Genomic DNA, 15,790 nt, shown 5'->3' with positions numbered 1-15,790 from the left:
TTTACATAATGGTATAAGAATAGACGTTTGATATCAAATACTTAATTTGTCATACAGTTGAAATGTTCACATTTTAAAAACGCTTTCAGTGTTTAATGCTAACTGTTGTTTTAACTGTTGTTCATTATAAAGATGAGATGGTATGTTTGTTTGTTTTGCAAGCGGGAGTGTTTGTAGCGCGTAAAAACAACCGTTATATACCGCTATATACGGGTATAAGTGTGGCCCGATCTTATACATGTATTTCCTGTTCGCAGTGTCCCTTAAAAAGATAACAGTTTCTATAAATATACAATTATTACAAACTTGTTTTATTTATATAAAAGCAGCGGTTCCATTCAATGTAGTTGGATCCTGTGGGTCTGAGAATTTTGATGCATTTGCCTGATTGACCGCTTAAGAGCTCTGCTATGAGACTTATCATGCATTCGACCAAAGGTCTTGAGGTTGGTTTACTCCCTCGGGATGATCAACAAATCCTCAAGACTCGTCTGTCCAGGTAATTCAGTAAGGGCCAGCCATATCGTGTGAGCTGGCGCTGGTTCAAGTGTACATCAGGGGCACACGTCTCAAGGCACTGCCTTTCACCTAGAGTTGTGTAAATGTAGGCAGTCGTTTCCTACTTTGCATCTTTAGTGTATATCCATTATATAATCAGACTGTGACCAAAGAACCATTTTTGAACACCTTTTTCTCTAGGGTACAAAAGTCATCCTTTGGTTTGACGTTAGTAAGACGTTTCCTTGGCGATCTAACATAATGGTGTAATTACCAACAGTCAAAACAGCGTCTTTTTTCCATCAATATCACGCTGCCATCAAGAACCAGAATAAAGCGGAAAAGGTAAACTAGCCTCAAAGTAGGAAGGTTTTGAAGAGTACCTACCCAACTATAAGACCATACCCGTTCAGAAAAATATACATGTACACCCTTCAGAATTAACATCATTCAAACAGACTAGTCACCGACGAGACACAGAATTCAACAAAGTGAACTCAAGTTCTTAATTCCCTATACTGCTGCAGTTTAAACCGTTCCGAGATATTTCCTTTATCACTTTCGCGTGATCGTATTTTTGGAGCGACAAATGGCCTGATTTATTTAAGATATTAAGAGTGGTCCTTATGGTCCTTATTTGGGATCACCGAATTAGCTCAGTTTAATAGAAGTTTATAAAGACATATATTTATTAAAGCAATCTTTCTCCTTAACAGTGGTATGAACCGAATCTCGATTCAATATGCAACCATCTAGTTATAAGGTATATTTCTACCAGTGTTTCAACTGTTGTCAGATCTTCTAGTCAGCCGATCAAATCTTTTCACATGGTCCTCTCTCTCCTGTTTAAAATCCTGTTGGAAATTCATCGGGTAAATGTAGCCTTATTTTTTTACTTGTGTAATTCCTTGGCAGGTAGTTCCTTGGTTGTGTATCACCATCTTATAATTAAACTCCCGTCGAAAATCTTTGTTCGGGTAGGCTAGATCGATTTACGTTTTGAAGATCTTTCGCACGTCATGAAGTTTTCAAATGTTTCATCGTCCGAATAAGTGGCATGATAAATGGTAGGTCCCATGTGTTGGAGATGTATTGCGTTGGGGCCAATCCCATACGGATCATGATGAGTTCTATGAGGATGCTTACAGTTGTTACAACAGGAGGCACAAATGGATCTCGGGTCCATTTTCTTGCCAAGTAAAGCACCTCCAGCGTGTGAATGATGATAAGGTAGATGACCATCTATGTGATTAAGGTCTAACCCACTACTGCGTGAGGTCATTTCTTGAGCTTGAGCCTCACGCCTCTCGTCCTCGGTATTAAGCGTTAAAAGACGCAGCACCAACAAGTTCATAACAGAGGCGACCACAACTAAGGCTGCAAGAATATAGATAATCGCAAAGGCCGCATACTCCGGCCTTTTTTGTAGCATATTGTCCTGCTGAAGGGCTACAAAATCTCCCAAGCCCACAGTTGTTAACGTTATGGCTACGTAATAAATAGAATCTAAAAGATTCCAATTTTCAAAATTAACAAATGCCACAGCGCCACCTCCTGTGATCAACATGGTACACAGACCTCCCAACATGACAAGTTCCGTGTGTGATACCTCAGCTTTCTTAAACCTTACACATCGTTTGAAGTTTTTCACACAGAATCCCATGAATATGTTGAGCCGCTCACCAACACTTTGAAACATGACGAGGTTCAGCGGGATTCCGACTAAGGCATACAAAATACAGAAGATTTTCCCTCCGTCCGTCAACGGGGCTGAGTGACCATATCCTAAAGAAAAAAGGAACAGAGGTAATTTTAATACAGCACAAGACAAATAAATTGTTACGGTATACTGTAAACTGTAAGTGTAGCTCGACCAGATGAACACTGTGCAGGTATAAATCTGCTGAAAAGCTAGAAGCGAAGAGTCGGGCAGTGATGAATTTAAATGAAACCTACCAATCATCCTATACAAATCTGCATGCAAAGTCATTTTTCAGTGTCTACAAACTGATCTGTTCCGTTTTAACCCAATTTTCTATTAATTTGCATCCCAGTTTAACTGATTCTCACAAAAACTCGAAGTTACTAGCACTTTGTAACAATCAACAGTTTGACATTTAAGATCACGGAAATGCGATTTCGCAAAATGTAAGGATTGCATATTAAGTGTCATACAAATTCTTTGAAAGAATAATTTCCCAAGTTCCAAAATTAGTATATGTGCATGATCAGAAACTTGCTTAATAAAGCACAGTAAATACTGACGAGCTACTGTAGTTAGATGTTTGGCTGGTAATATGTTGTTGAATTGAACAGTGAATATTACGCTAAAAGTGCACTAGTGAAATCGACTCTATGTACTCAGAGTGCTTCACTTTCTATACACACGAGTAGATCAAAGACATGTAACTATATTATTCATCTTATATCCCAAAGTGTGCCTATTAATTCATTTCCATCTCAGACAAAACCAATAAAAGTATGTCGTCGTGTTGCATTTATTGCTGATTCAAGGATCTGTCACATTAGGAAAAGCTTGCCTAACTCTTGTAGGAGAGCACATGCCTGTAATGTTTGTGATGTGAAATCCGCCACAGACTATAGTATGTTTATATTAAAATCACATGCAGTATCCGCCCCGAGCTGAAGTGAGCCCCCAATCGGCGAAAAGAAAGACAGGTGGTTACAAGTGGGTTCTTGGACACGTTCCGCGAGTACGCAGTACGCAAAGACCACGCATGCCGGAGTAAGGTCGAGTTCGGTCGGCCTGTTCTTGACACGGCTTTTTTGTTCTCGCGCTCGAACGGCGGGAAAACGACTCAAGAACACTGTTGTCGGAACAGGATCATACACCCCCTCATCGTCAGGGTTTTACAGGAACAAACGGGAAAACTCGTGAAATTTTGATTTTTGAACAGCTGCAAAAAGTAGAAAAATGGCTCCCAAAGCCAGAGATAATTAATGGTACGTTTTGCAAAATTAACATGAATTATTTTCCATAACACAGAAATGAATGTTCCTGTTTAAATAGAAAGAATTCAGCCCATCCAAACACTAACTCTCGAATAACGTACATGGACTCGGGCGTGTTGCATGCCGCATGCTCACGTCGCTAACTACCAGCAATAGCTGGTTGTTTGTTCCTGGAGTTTGAGCGGCTGACCCACGAACAACAAATCGAATTGTTCGTGAGCATACGAGAACAAGCCGCCTGAACTCAGTTTAGTTACGAGTACCAAGCGTGCTCCGCGTCAAACGTGCACATACCATGTACGCACCTACGCGGTGAGTACCCCCCCAAAAAAACCCAAAAAACAAAAACAAAAAACCCACAAACCAAACCCAACCCAACCAAACCAAACTAAACCCAACCAAACCAAACCAAACCCAACCAAACAAAAACCCGCCCTCTTTTATTCCGCTCAAAGCGGATAGTGTCACAAGCAAAAGCTGCATTAAAATATGTACAGTAATCTACAAAATATCCAATTCAACACCTGCATGTCGCATGTAAATATCTTGAATAAACAAGTTATCAATTACTACTGAAAACTGCTTACCGGTACAATCAGCATTGATTTAAATACATAATACCCTAAAGCAATACCCTAATGCACGCTAAGACTAATGAACATTGTTCACAATGATCGTCGTACTGAATGTTTAAACTTTTAACAGTGTTCAACAAACTTCAACTGTTCATTTCATGACAGCTTTTGACAAGTGCACCTTATTTTTTACGTTGTGCATTACATGCATCCCTCCGGAAATGAAATGACAGCATAGTGAAAAAAAAAAAAAACATTCACATGCAGTATTAAATAAGCACAATAAAATGGTACCTCGTACATGTAACTGTGAATCTCTGTTAGTCTGTAAGGCGGGTGCTCAGCAACTGATTTTCGATCCAAAAAGTGACTTTTTCATTTCGAAATGTTTCAATGTAATCTCTACAGTTACCACTACCATATGTAGATTGAAAAGGTTGACTAAAATAGTTTAGTATACATGGCCTACAGTATAACAATTAGTCTAAAAATCCCAAGACATTATACCTGTGAGTAGATATAGATGCTCAAAGAACATGATGTACGTACATTACGGGTACTATGGTGTTTTGTATAAATGCTATCAAACGTAATTACACTTCATTTTTCATTGCACGCAAAATTTACTCTATATTGTATTATGATGTACCCCGCATCTAGGGTAAGTTGTTACAATTTCTCACTTCAATGATTAATGATCAATGACTAATAAAGTTGTCCTTCGGTAAAATGCTGTTTTTATATATTTTAGACATACATCAGCTTCAGCTATGACTGAGCGAAACACTCGTCACATTTTGTAATTGAGTTATGGTTTTAATGTTTGCTCCGGCCTTCCTCTACATACTACAGATTCTAAAACTCTTGTTTACTTCTTCCATCATTTGTACCATCTTAGCCATCATCTAATCATGAAACAGTACTCGGGGCATGTAACCACCAATATGCATTGTATTCCCAGTCCTTTCTTATTTGATTTTGAGGTCAAACCACGTAATTACCAACAAGACCCGAGATAAGAATAGACTCAATATCATTCCGTATGTGCATGATAATGTAGACCTTTGTGGTACTAAATTAACAAATGCTTATATCCCACTAGCATAAATTTAAAAAGCTGTAAGGCAAATCATACTAATGTAAAAGGTTTTGGAAATTCATTCAAAAAGGGTACTAAAACAGAAGATAGAAACATGGAATGTCGATGTCACTGGAATATTAAAATTAAACAACGATTTAATACCACGATGGACACCAACTTGCCAAGTTACCCCTTTCAGTTTTGGTTAAGTTAAGTCGTTAATACGACTCTAATCAAATGCTTTGTCGTGCCCAATATTCTATCTGTACCATTCAAACATGTCTTCCCGGGGTTAATTCATGTAGTTGAATACCCTTGGACGTATAAAGTGATGGTTTGTAGTAGAACCATGCAAAGAGTATGTGGGGGACTCCGGCTCTGTTGAGATGTATACATTCATCTTTTGTTTGACTGCTCTTTGTCCACCAACGATCTTGTATTTGGTATAATAAGACACAATTTAGGCGTGACAACAAATTTGTCACAGAACTACGCTGTAATAAGGACAGAAACATTTTTCATGTGGATTTATCATATCTCCATAGCAAAACTAATTTAATTTATAGTCAGCATGCATGGATCAGATAAGATAGGAATGTTTAGCAAAAGGTTTAAATGAATCGTGACTGGCATGACAAGATGGACAATAAAGTTTGAATGAATAGCTGCACCCAATGGTTCAACACCTATGTTATACGATTTATAGGTTCCCTTAATGCTGGAGGGGGTGCATTGCGTGTAATACTAACATTACAGCCTAAAGTTAGCCGGAAATTATTTTTATGTATTAATGACTACATTATACCTAGCACAGGTCAAAAAATTAAGTTTGAAACGTGTTGATGTTGACTAATTGTTTACGATATAAAAAAACTGATTTCAATATCAAACTTTTTTTGAGTCATTCCATTGTATTTTCAGTTGTATAACCACAAAGTTAGCAATGACATTTCCCGAGTTTTTTTCTCGCGATATGCAAAAGATTTATCAACAACTACAATTCGCTAATTCACACGAAAAGTTGGAAAATGGGTTGTTTTGTACACGTGTTCTGTATAGCACTGTACAAGAAAATACGACCTACCTACTATGAGATAACACACTGAGATACACGTAGCAAGTGACACATTTTGATGCAAAACTTGATTGCCTTAGGGTAGTTAATTAACCGTCATGGAATTGGAGTGATAGCAAAGAGTGCCCAACGCATGACATCACCTACGCGCCTATATCATGTACGAGCTATCAAATCTTCCATGGCAACCGGTAACCATATTCAATGCGTATTTATTGAGAGAGGCAAAACCATGGAAGTTAATACTAATAATAAGCAAATTGTAAGAATCTGAAGGACAGGAAAACCTCTGGTAAATGAGCTTCGAACTGAGAATTATATATGCCTGCTGTAATATACTTTATTTGAGACACGGAATAACATAGTTTAGTCTTCCTTTTCTTCATTTGAAATAATGTAGGCCTACGTATGAGGCCACAACGGGTTGGGTGACGTTCGTGCCGCATTAGTAAAGGTATATTTTCGGTTATTTCCTCTATCAAGTAGCAATCAAATAAAAAACATCACCTTGTACTTTACATTTCACAAACCGAGACACAATCAGATGCACGACTTTCGCAAGGTACATGTACAATGCACTTGAGATTTTAATTCTGTTGCATGAATAATTCCACTGGTCAGCCTGATCACGAGGCCAGTTCCAATTTCTTTTGAACATCCGTAATAAGTGTAAAATCTCATATTTTCCAAAACAAACTAACTTCACATATTAATATCTTTCATACTAACTTTATGATGCATACGGTGGACTGTACATCACACAGTAAGTCATGGTTCAGGCGCATAGGATTCGAATAGTGGCTCATGGCTATGGAGAAAGGCTGGCCTGTGCTCTGCGCTTCTCTTTAACTTGCTCTGGATGTTTCTCGAAGAATGAAAACATAGCTAAGCTTCACCAAGTACAATGATACGAGGAGGTTGGTGTGGCCTTAGGCAGCTTGTCAATTCGTCCTGATCAACATTTTTCTCCATCGAGGCGTGTATTTTTGCATATTTAGTAATTGACAGCTACATTGTACATGTATGCCGCATTTTCTTACATCATTGTATATGCTTGTCTAAATGCCAATGCATCTCACAACTTCCACTACACATAACAATACTCTCATTTCTACACGGATTTGTTCAGCTGATTCATAAGACATTGAACGTAATGCTACCAAGGCTCTGTCAGTTCACCGGTGTAACATAGGGAAAACAGTTAGGGGTTCCTTTAGCTAACACTACAAAGATAAAACACACCTCATTTTTTTTTAAATACACAGATGTGGGTACCCATGTCTTTTAACACTGACGACTTGAAACTGAAATGCAAACTAATTTCAAGGCGATAGGGATATGGAGACAACATGCACTGCAAACATGGTGTACGTGCATTTTTAACAAAAAACGGGAACGGATTATGTAAATCGTCTACTAACACCATCTCGTTGGATAGAATTCATATTTGTGATCCTTTTCGTGCGAGCATGTCAAGGTCATTATTTTTGCCATCGTATAAAGGTGTTCACAATGCAGCGCATGAATGTACATGTAGGCCTACATGTATACCGAGTATATGTACATGTAGAAAAACCTTTATATCGCGTTCTCTTAACGGATTTTACACCGAGTAATTATTCATATGTCGAAAAGTTAAAAATGGGTATGTCCACGATGTTTACCGTCGCATTGGCTTTAGTAGATAATATCATCCTTAACTGAACAAAACAAAAATGGAATTGCTTGAACCATAAAATTACGTTTTGAATATAAATGTCTTCGGAATAAAGATTTTATCCGATGTTCGTTCTTTTTACACGAAATATACACAGCAAACATGGTAACTATCACTTTGTTAACACATATATACTTTGTGTCCCTTTGTTACTTTTAATAATCTGACGAAAATAATTTCGCCTGTCGTATAGGAATCTAACCAATACACTAGGCTCAGTAGTATAAACACTTGTATAATTGTCGGCATACAGTACATTCAACAGACCTTGTTTATAGCGTTTAGGTGATGCTTTACATTTTTTTTTAATTTCACGCAAATCGTTTGAAGAGCAAATACTCGAGCAAGGCCGTGAATGTCTCATCGGGTAATACCTATAATAGCCTCCGTTTAGATTTTTTTCAAGTGTCTGTAGTCCAAACTTTCGTTTTGTGAGTACAAGGATTATGAAACTGTATTAATCTCTTAAAACAGCTCCCACCCATTTACTATTCCCAAATCCTCCAATTCCAATACTATTTTACATATACCCTTGGGGTTAGGGTTAACACAACACAGCCGTTTGTCCGCTGTTTGCAAATTTGATAATTATATCATAAATTTATTGTGTAATGGTGTTAAGTGCGGGAACCAATGATGACACTTTGAGACATTAACAGTCTATTGTATTTCTTACTGTGGTTGCTGTATGTACGCATCAGGTATAACTAGGCCCGTGTGGAAACAGGCATCGAGCTATTTGTTCTCTGAGTTAAAAATTTACAACACAGAAATGCTAAGGTTGTAAAATGATTTAGTATACTCATAACCCAACTTACCTATCGTGGTAATAACAGTCATGCAAAAGAAGAAAGATCCGGTAAATTTCCACTGCACGCCAGCTCTATGAGGAACATATTTAATCATGGTTAACCGCAAGTCATCCAAATCGCTGTCTGTGATATTGTAGTGTTCCTTTATTGTTCGGGTAATATTCTCCAACTTCAGTTTTTCTGCTTCTTCATGTTGAGACTCCAGTACGTCGAATACCGCTGCCCCAGCTAGTAGATAGAGGAAAGTTGAGATAAGAAGGACTAATGTCCGTACGTTTTGGCGCTTCATGCTTAGGCGCACGGACATTCATATGGCTGATATTTCCAAACATGGACGGCGACTCAACACCATCCACTCCATACACAGGAATGCCGTTGTACGATTGCACACGCCGGTTTGTTGGCTCGCCACCGGCAATACAGTTGCTTTGCGTGTTGTGTGACAAGCCATACGGACTCGTCGCTAGTGCTGGTCGGTTAGGCCAGAGAGCTGTGTTGACTCGTGGCGCCGCCTGGTGCAAGCTTAGGAAAAGATGCGGGTCGGGCTAAGCCCAGCGCCGTGTATGTCGGATATAGTGAAAACGTATTGAGCTATGTATGGCCTTAGCCTTCAATAGCAAATTTTGCAATCGACGGCCGTTGCGTGTGCTATTCTTAAGCCGTCGTAGGCTTAACTTGTAGAATTCATCTTGAGGGATTAGGCAGTAGGCTATAAATATTGAAGTAATTGCTGGAGTTGTTTTAATAATGATGTTGATAATGATGTTGATGCAGTGGTGATAATATTGATCTGCTCTGCCCGTTCATTCTAATGGTGTTATTCTGATCATCTAAATAACACCATTACCTGGCAGGTAATGGCATGCCGGCGATGTAAACAACCACATGATGGTGCTGGGGACGATGTACAGACCGTTAACGAAACAGATTGCAATGAATGACTTTTAGAGTCGTGGACCATAAATGTTATAAAAAGGAAACGAACAGAAAAAACCACACCATATGGACAAATGTACAAAGTAAAGCAACAAACTGTAATAACGAAGCCTCTGACATACGTAAGAATACGCTAAATATGAAGAGACATTTTTGTAGAAAACTTCACTTTCTCAACATGCTCAAAGGCAGCTTGCGGCCACTCCCATCATTCCCCATCCCTGTCCACAGGGTGGCGCTATTAACGGAAATAAGATTGCAGGCCGGTAAGCTTTTTTTATTTACACCGTAGCCTAGGGTTTTTCAATCTGGTAGTGCTAATTCGCGCTTGAAAAGAGACTAATGCTGACTGAACCAGTCAAAGCGAGCGCCCGAAAACACGCAAGGATGGTGCCTGCATGTACTACAACAAAAATCTGTATTTAGTTCCGACAGTTGATACTTCAGAGGTGATAGACCGATGGATTGTGACAGTATTGGGGTGATTCCTCTTCCTCTGATAGTCAAGTTATTTCTTTGGTGTGTGTGAAAAAAGCAGAATTTTAATCACCACCGTGATAGCTGGCTTGATGAGCTAGGTTAGCCAAGCTCACGCAATGTTTTATTATTACCCCCAGAGATTGTTTCGAAAAGAGGGGTCTGTTTGGGCCAAGAAATGGTGGGATTGTGTCAGTATGGCCCAGGATCATCTCTGTAGATTCAGGGGCACCCATCTGGGGGCAAAGCAGACGAAAATGGGATTGAAAATTAGTCAGAAGAGCCCCAGGAAGGTCATTTGGAATGGGATGTCATTTGAAAAATGGCCGCTGGGAGGGCTTGGCAACAATCACTTTTTGGGGGGTGAGTTTGTTTTGGGCGGATAATTAAAAAAGTCATTGGTTAACCTACTAAAAATTGAAAATCAAATGAAACCTGAAGGACCAAACAACACATTGTTTTTTTGTTTGAGAGGCTTCAGGGACTTCAGTTGCCTGCCATGGGGCTCCAAACTTGGTTGATTTTACACTATTTTCAATGGAGCTTGAATTGGTTCAGTGCACCCTTAGCGACATGCATTGAAACCCTTAGCAATTACGTAAATGTTTCTGCCCCACGTTAAATCCCATGCGCTCATGTATGTACTCAGCACTAGTGCACTAGTCTCTTTTCATGCGCAAATTGGCACCACCACAGAAAAAACCCTAGTCTACGGTGTAAAAAGAAAATACGCGGCCGGTAAATAAGCTGCCACAGCCAATAGTGATAGACTGTAAGTGTAAATCATAATAAGTATAAAGCGCATTGGTGATACATAAATTTATTAAATTTGCTTTTAAAGGTAAGATAATTTGATTAAGCAGGAAATTACAGATAAACATTGGTTAAAAAATTCTGAAAGTGAGCTCCAATTCACAGTCTCACACCCAGAGGCAATAAACTGTATCAGCAAATAGTACAGTTGAACCAGTTAAGAGAAGTTTTTTGAGGAAGATTCCGAGATATATATATATATGTATATATATATATATATATATATATAAATAAAAAGAGGCAGGAGTGCAGAATCAGAGCTTTTAATTAAAGAAATCAGGGAAGCATTAAATGCGGGTTTATTAAGTTGGCTGAACTTCCAAGTTGATAAGTTGTAACTTTAAAAAAGTCTCGAGTTATTTTACTTCAGGAACTTTCTGACAGACACCGGTCCCATAAATTATGTGCAGATGTTCTGATTTGATTAAGTTCCAGTAAGTGTAATAAATTGATAGACAAGTTTCTTGAAAAGAAACAGTGAATCGTAAAGAATCAAATATCAGACAGCCCACGTTTGGTTTTTAAAGTTTGGACGCCAGGTGTGGATCTGGCCTGGGGTTCCCCCAGGTTCGACACCAAAAATAAAAAAGTGGGTAGATAATCAGTAAAAATGTTACGTATTACCTATGTGTCCACAGTCCACAACAATCACATATGAAAAATATCCGAGGGGCCTATTAATAAGCCGCCCCCTGGAAAAATAAGAATCCGCTTGTGTATAGTCCCTTAGTGTAATGGACCGATGTTTCCGTGTTAAATTTAATGACAATTCGGGGTTTAAAAAATACAGCTTGTAGTTCACTTGATTTTCCTTCTGTTGTTCAAATATATCCACATGCAACCCAGTTTGTCTATACACTTCTCTCTAAATAACTAGTGTGACGGAAAACAATTGGAAAAAAATAATAATTGGGTAAAAAATCTTAAACAAATGGAGAAAAAATGTAACACAAGAATAAAGCTATTATTATATAGATTGGCGTGTGTCTTAATTAAACGGCAGCAAAGTATTTTTTCTGTCCAAAGATCAATGGAAAGGTAAGAACTTTCTCAAAATACCTCAAACTTACATCTGAAAGATATATTGCGGAGAGAGCAGAATTTGAGCGAGACTTTTCAAAGGAAGGCTAAACAATCATTTTCGAGAGGACATTTTCCCCTAGTGTAAATACAATAGTACACTGAATAGATGCGTTAATTTTTGTTATTTCAACGAACAGTCGTCGGGTCTCATTAAATCGAATACAAAGTTCAAGCAAACACCATTACTAAAAGGTGGTGACCTGTCCTAATGCAAGATGTTGTCTCTCACACTTTGCTTAAATTGTGACATTTGACTGTCAAATTACTGCAACAGCTAGTTTAGTCAGTAATGAGACTGTGGATACCCACTGGTGTTCATCTAGTCAATTTTGGCAGAGAAAATCATATGTTGCCCTTTTAATGCATCGTTTTATAATAACACGAAAACATAACGCCATCATCAACTCACTAAATGACGTGAAGGACTTGAAAGGAATTCAGAGACGCATAATCTATATGCCATCTTGCATAATTATCTAGAAACCCAAATCGAGGATTTCTTACGTCACTGGGAAGGACGCATAACTTGCTCAAAGAAGCTGAACTGAACTGTTACATATTAAATAGGCCTAGTCCGAAAAAATCTGCGAATTCGCTGCAAATATCCAGGCCTACATGTAGATACTTTGTATTTTTTTGTTCTTAACTTATCAATAAATGCGCACTCCCTCTTCGTAGCATCCCTCAGTCTCCCCTACGCAAGGAAGACTGAGGGATTTAAACGTGTTTTTAATGGGCACTGAGAGCGTGTGGACGGTTATGACCGACGAGATGTGACATGGACGTGTGGTCGAGCAAGCATGTCGCCACGACTGCGTGTACAGCATGGAGCTATAAAACAGTACCCATAATCCTTTGCACATGCAACTCCTAGCATTCCGTAAAATTCGCGAGCGGCGCGTAATTTGATTCGCACCACTAGGTTGGTTATTTTAACTCCCCTTGCGATCGTAAAAGTACTGGCGGTGGCCATCATTGCCCCCTCTGATCTTGGGCTGTGCTTACTCCTTGTGTTTATAGCTCCATGGTTACGGTCACTTTACCACACCGTGAAGTGTTGTTTATGAGTGAATCCACGCCGGTGTTTTACTTGTTGAAGACAGACACATGTACAAAGTGTACGTAAATTTTAAAATTTGGGACCTCTTTTCGAAGCCATGAAAAGGGGAAAAATGCACTTTCGATGGCCATCTGATCTGCAAGCCGACTTCGCCTGCACGTTCTGGACTGGAAAGTCCTGCGGTGCATTTTGTTTTTGCAAGACAAATTACATGAGCTGCACCGTTATAACGTTATGGAACGCCGTTATAGCGAACATCACTTTTATATCTAGCTAGTTTCGCTTGTCTATCATTTCGTTGCTGATTTCTAACATACATATGTATGCACCTCTGGTACCACACATCAGAATGGTCTCCCGTTTATTAGAGTTTCATTTTACAACCGCACTATGCCACATGCAATTAATAAAGTTGTTGCCCTTCCTCGATCGTGTAGTTTTGGTATAGAATCTATACACGAATGAAAAATGATTGGACGGTATACATACGGACTATTGGGCATGCATGATTGTCGAATTGAAACTGATACTCTTTGCACGTGCTTGTGTGCCACGACGATCCAACCTCCTCCCCAGCAGATTCTTTATTTCCGGCTTTAGTCTTCCAATGTAGTCAACCAGGAAAGGAATTTTCCTACGATGTAGCAACAACATTATCAAGAAAATAATCTGGTGTATTTGAGGTTTGCGACTTCCACATATAATGCCGTCATTATAGTTTGTGGACTTGCAAATATATATCTAGTTCAAGGGTCTGAGCAGGTAGCGGGGCGTGGGGGCGCACTGCATGCTCGAAATCACGGCAGATGTGCTCCTCATGTACAGAGACTAGGCCGATCCATCAATCTTCGGGGTTGTCTGGTAAATTCCTGACGACTCGATCTTGACAAAAACTTAGGTCCATCGCCCAAGGTTGAATATAGTTCGTGACTCGGCATGTCAGAAGTCACTAGGGAATCCTCGTCTGGGTTGGACGTTGTTTTCATTATGCACTTCATTTTCGAGATGTAAAGTACAGGCCTAGGCCTACACGTACATGCACAATGTTATAATGAAATAATGTTGCTTTTTGGATACTAACACACACACAAAAAAAACAACTGTACAATATTTTACCAGCCCCGTTGGATCATGCCTCAATTAGATGCAAGCGTGGTTGGTCGTGTCGGTATAAACCTTAACTTTGATGCAAGCGTAGTGGTCGTGTCGGTAACCGTGACTAGCAACATGCAGCTGGTTCAAACTGACAGTCGCAATTTACCTAAAAGCAACTGGGACAGGACACAAAAAATAGACAGAAGGAAAGTTAGGATTTCTCACCAAAAAATTTGAAGAAAAATAATGTGCCCTCAAAAACACACAAACAAACAAACAAACAAACAAACAAACAAACAAACAAACAAACAAACAAACAAACAAACAAGCACCCCCCAAAAACAGACTTCAGTCAAACTGTGCTCAAAACCGGTCAACTGAATAAAAAAGATGAACTAGTGTACACAATCGAAGAGCGACAGAAAAACAACAGGGTATAATATTGTTTCAACTACTAAAAAAAAAGAAGAAGAAAAACGCCTTAGAGAAAAGAAAAAAGACCACCTTGTCAAAATAATACCTCTGGCAGTATGAAACGCCAAGGAGGCAAAAACTAATTGGAGTCAACACATCGATCGTTCCCCTACATCGATCGATCGTTCCCCTACATCGATCGATCGATAACTCAATTGGCTCGGGACCAGACTAACGGGTACGGAACACGGGTGGCCTCGTGTGCTGGTGGGCTATGGTTACAGGGAACACGTGTTATTTGGTGCTGGAAGAGGTTACGTAACGTTGGCATCGATGTAGCTTCATCGCTCTTTCGTCATCGGTCTTTCTTCATCGCTCTTTTTTCATCGCTCTTTCTTCATCGATCTTTTTTCATCGCTCTTTCTTCATCGATCAAAAGAGTTCGATCAATCTATGCAGGGAAAGATCGATCGATGTAGAAGAACGATCGGTCGATGTAGAAGAACGATCGATTGATGTGGGGGAACGATCGATCGATATAGGGGAACGATCGATTGATGTAGGGAAACGATCGATCGATGTTGAAGAACGATCGATATGTTGCCTCCAAGTTTTTGCCTCTCTGGCGCTCCATAGGCAGAGACTCAAAAATGATTCAGCAGACCACCAAACAAGGCAAGGTTTGGCTGAGGGAAAATTTGTCAATGTTGCCTCCTAACAGCGGCCTGTCCGCTCAATGATCTATCTACCAGTAACATGCTAAACCATTCAGAGGGACCGTATTCCTTAGTATTATGCAAGGGGGGCTACAAAATAAACAAGGGCCAAATTTACAGGACGCTTTTGCCAAATGTCTTTTGTGTGGGGAAAAACATTAACATGGGGAGCACCGCTTCTTTATATTATTTAGACCCAGGAAAAGAAGCAATAAATTTGTCCCCATTACGCAAGCGTGGTTGATCATGTCGGTCACCGTGACTATGACGATGTTTTGTTTATCTTTGAATACAAAACGAGGCAGTGAGAGCTTCAATTTAAGTGTGAACTCAAGATTTCCAAGCTGAGAATTTATGGATTTCAAAAAATTCGAGGATAACCCTAAAGAAATTGAAAAAGGAAACTAATCTGGCGACCATAATTTTTACTTTCTTGGGAGACACACAAGACCACTATCTTCCAGA

At 39.3% G+C, this 15,790-nt stretch overlaps 1 protein-coding gene across 1 annotated transcript; it reads right to left on the bottom strand.

The window, feature by feature from the left end:
- Positions 1 to 318: 318 nt before the first annotated feature.
- LOC110987408 (two pore potassium channel protein sup-9-like) lies at positions 319 to 9,312 on the bottom strand. Its single transcript, XM_022250121.2, has 2 exons — positions 8,738 to 9,312; positions 319 to 2,283 (listed from the first exon to the last, which is right to left on the bottom strand). Exons 1-2 carry the CDS (start codon positions 9,036 to 9,038, stop codon positions 1,481 to 1,483), a joined length of 1,104 nt encoding a protein of 367 aa, XP_022105813.1. The 5' UTR covers positions 9,039 to 9,312; the 3' UTR covers positions 319 to 1,480.
- Positions 9,313 to 15,790: the final 6,478 nt, after the last annotated feature.

Source organism: Acanthaster planci, linkage group LG02 (genome assembly GCF_054643075.1).
Source record: "Acanthaster planci isolate LZ-2023a linkage group LG02, COTS_SCS, whole genome shotgun sequence".
Lineage (NCBI taxonomy): Eukaryota > Metazoa > Echinodermata > Asteroidea > Valvatida > Acanthasteridae > Acanthaster > Acanthaster planci.
This window is presented reverse-complemented; position numbering and strand designations above follow the sequence as displayed.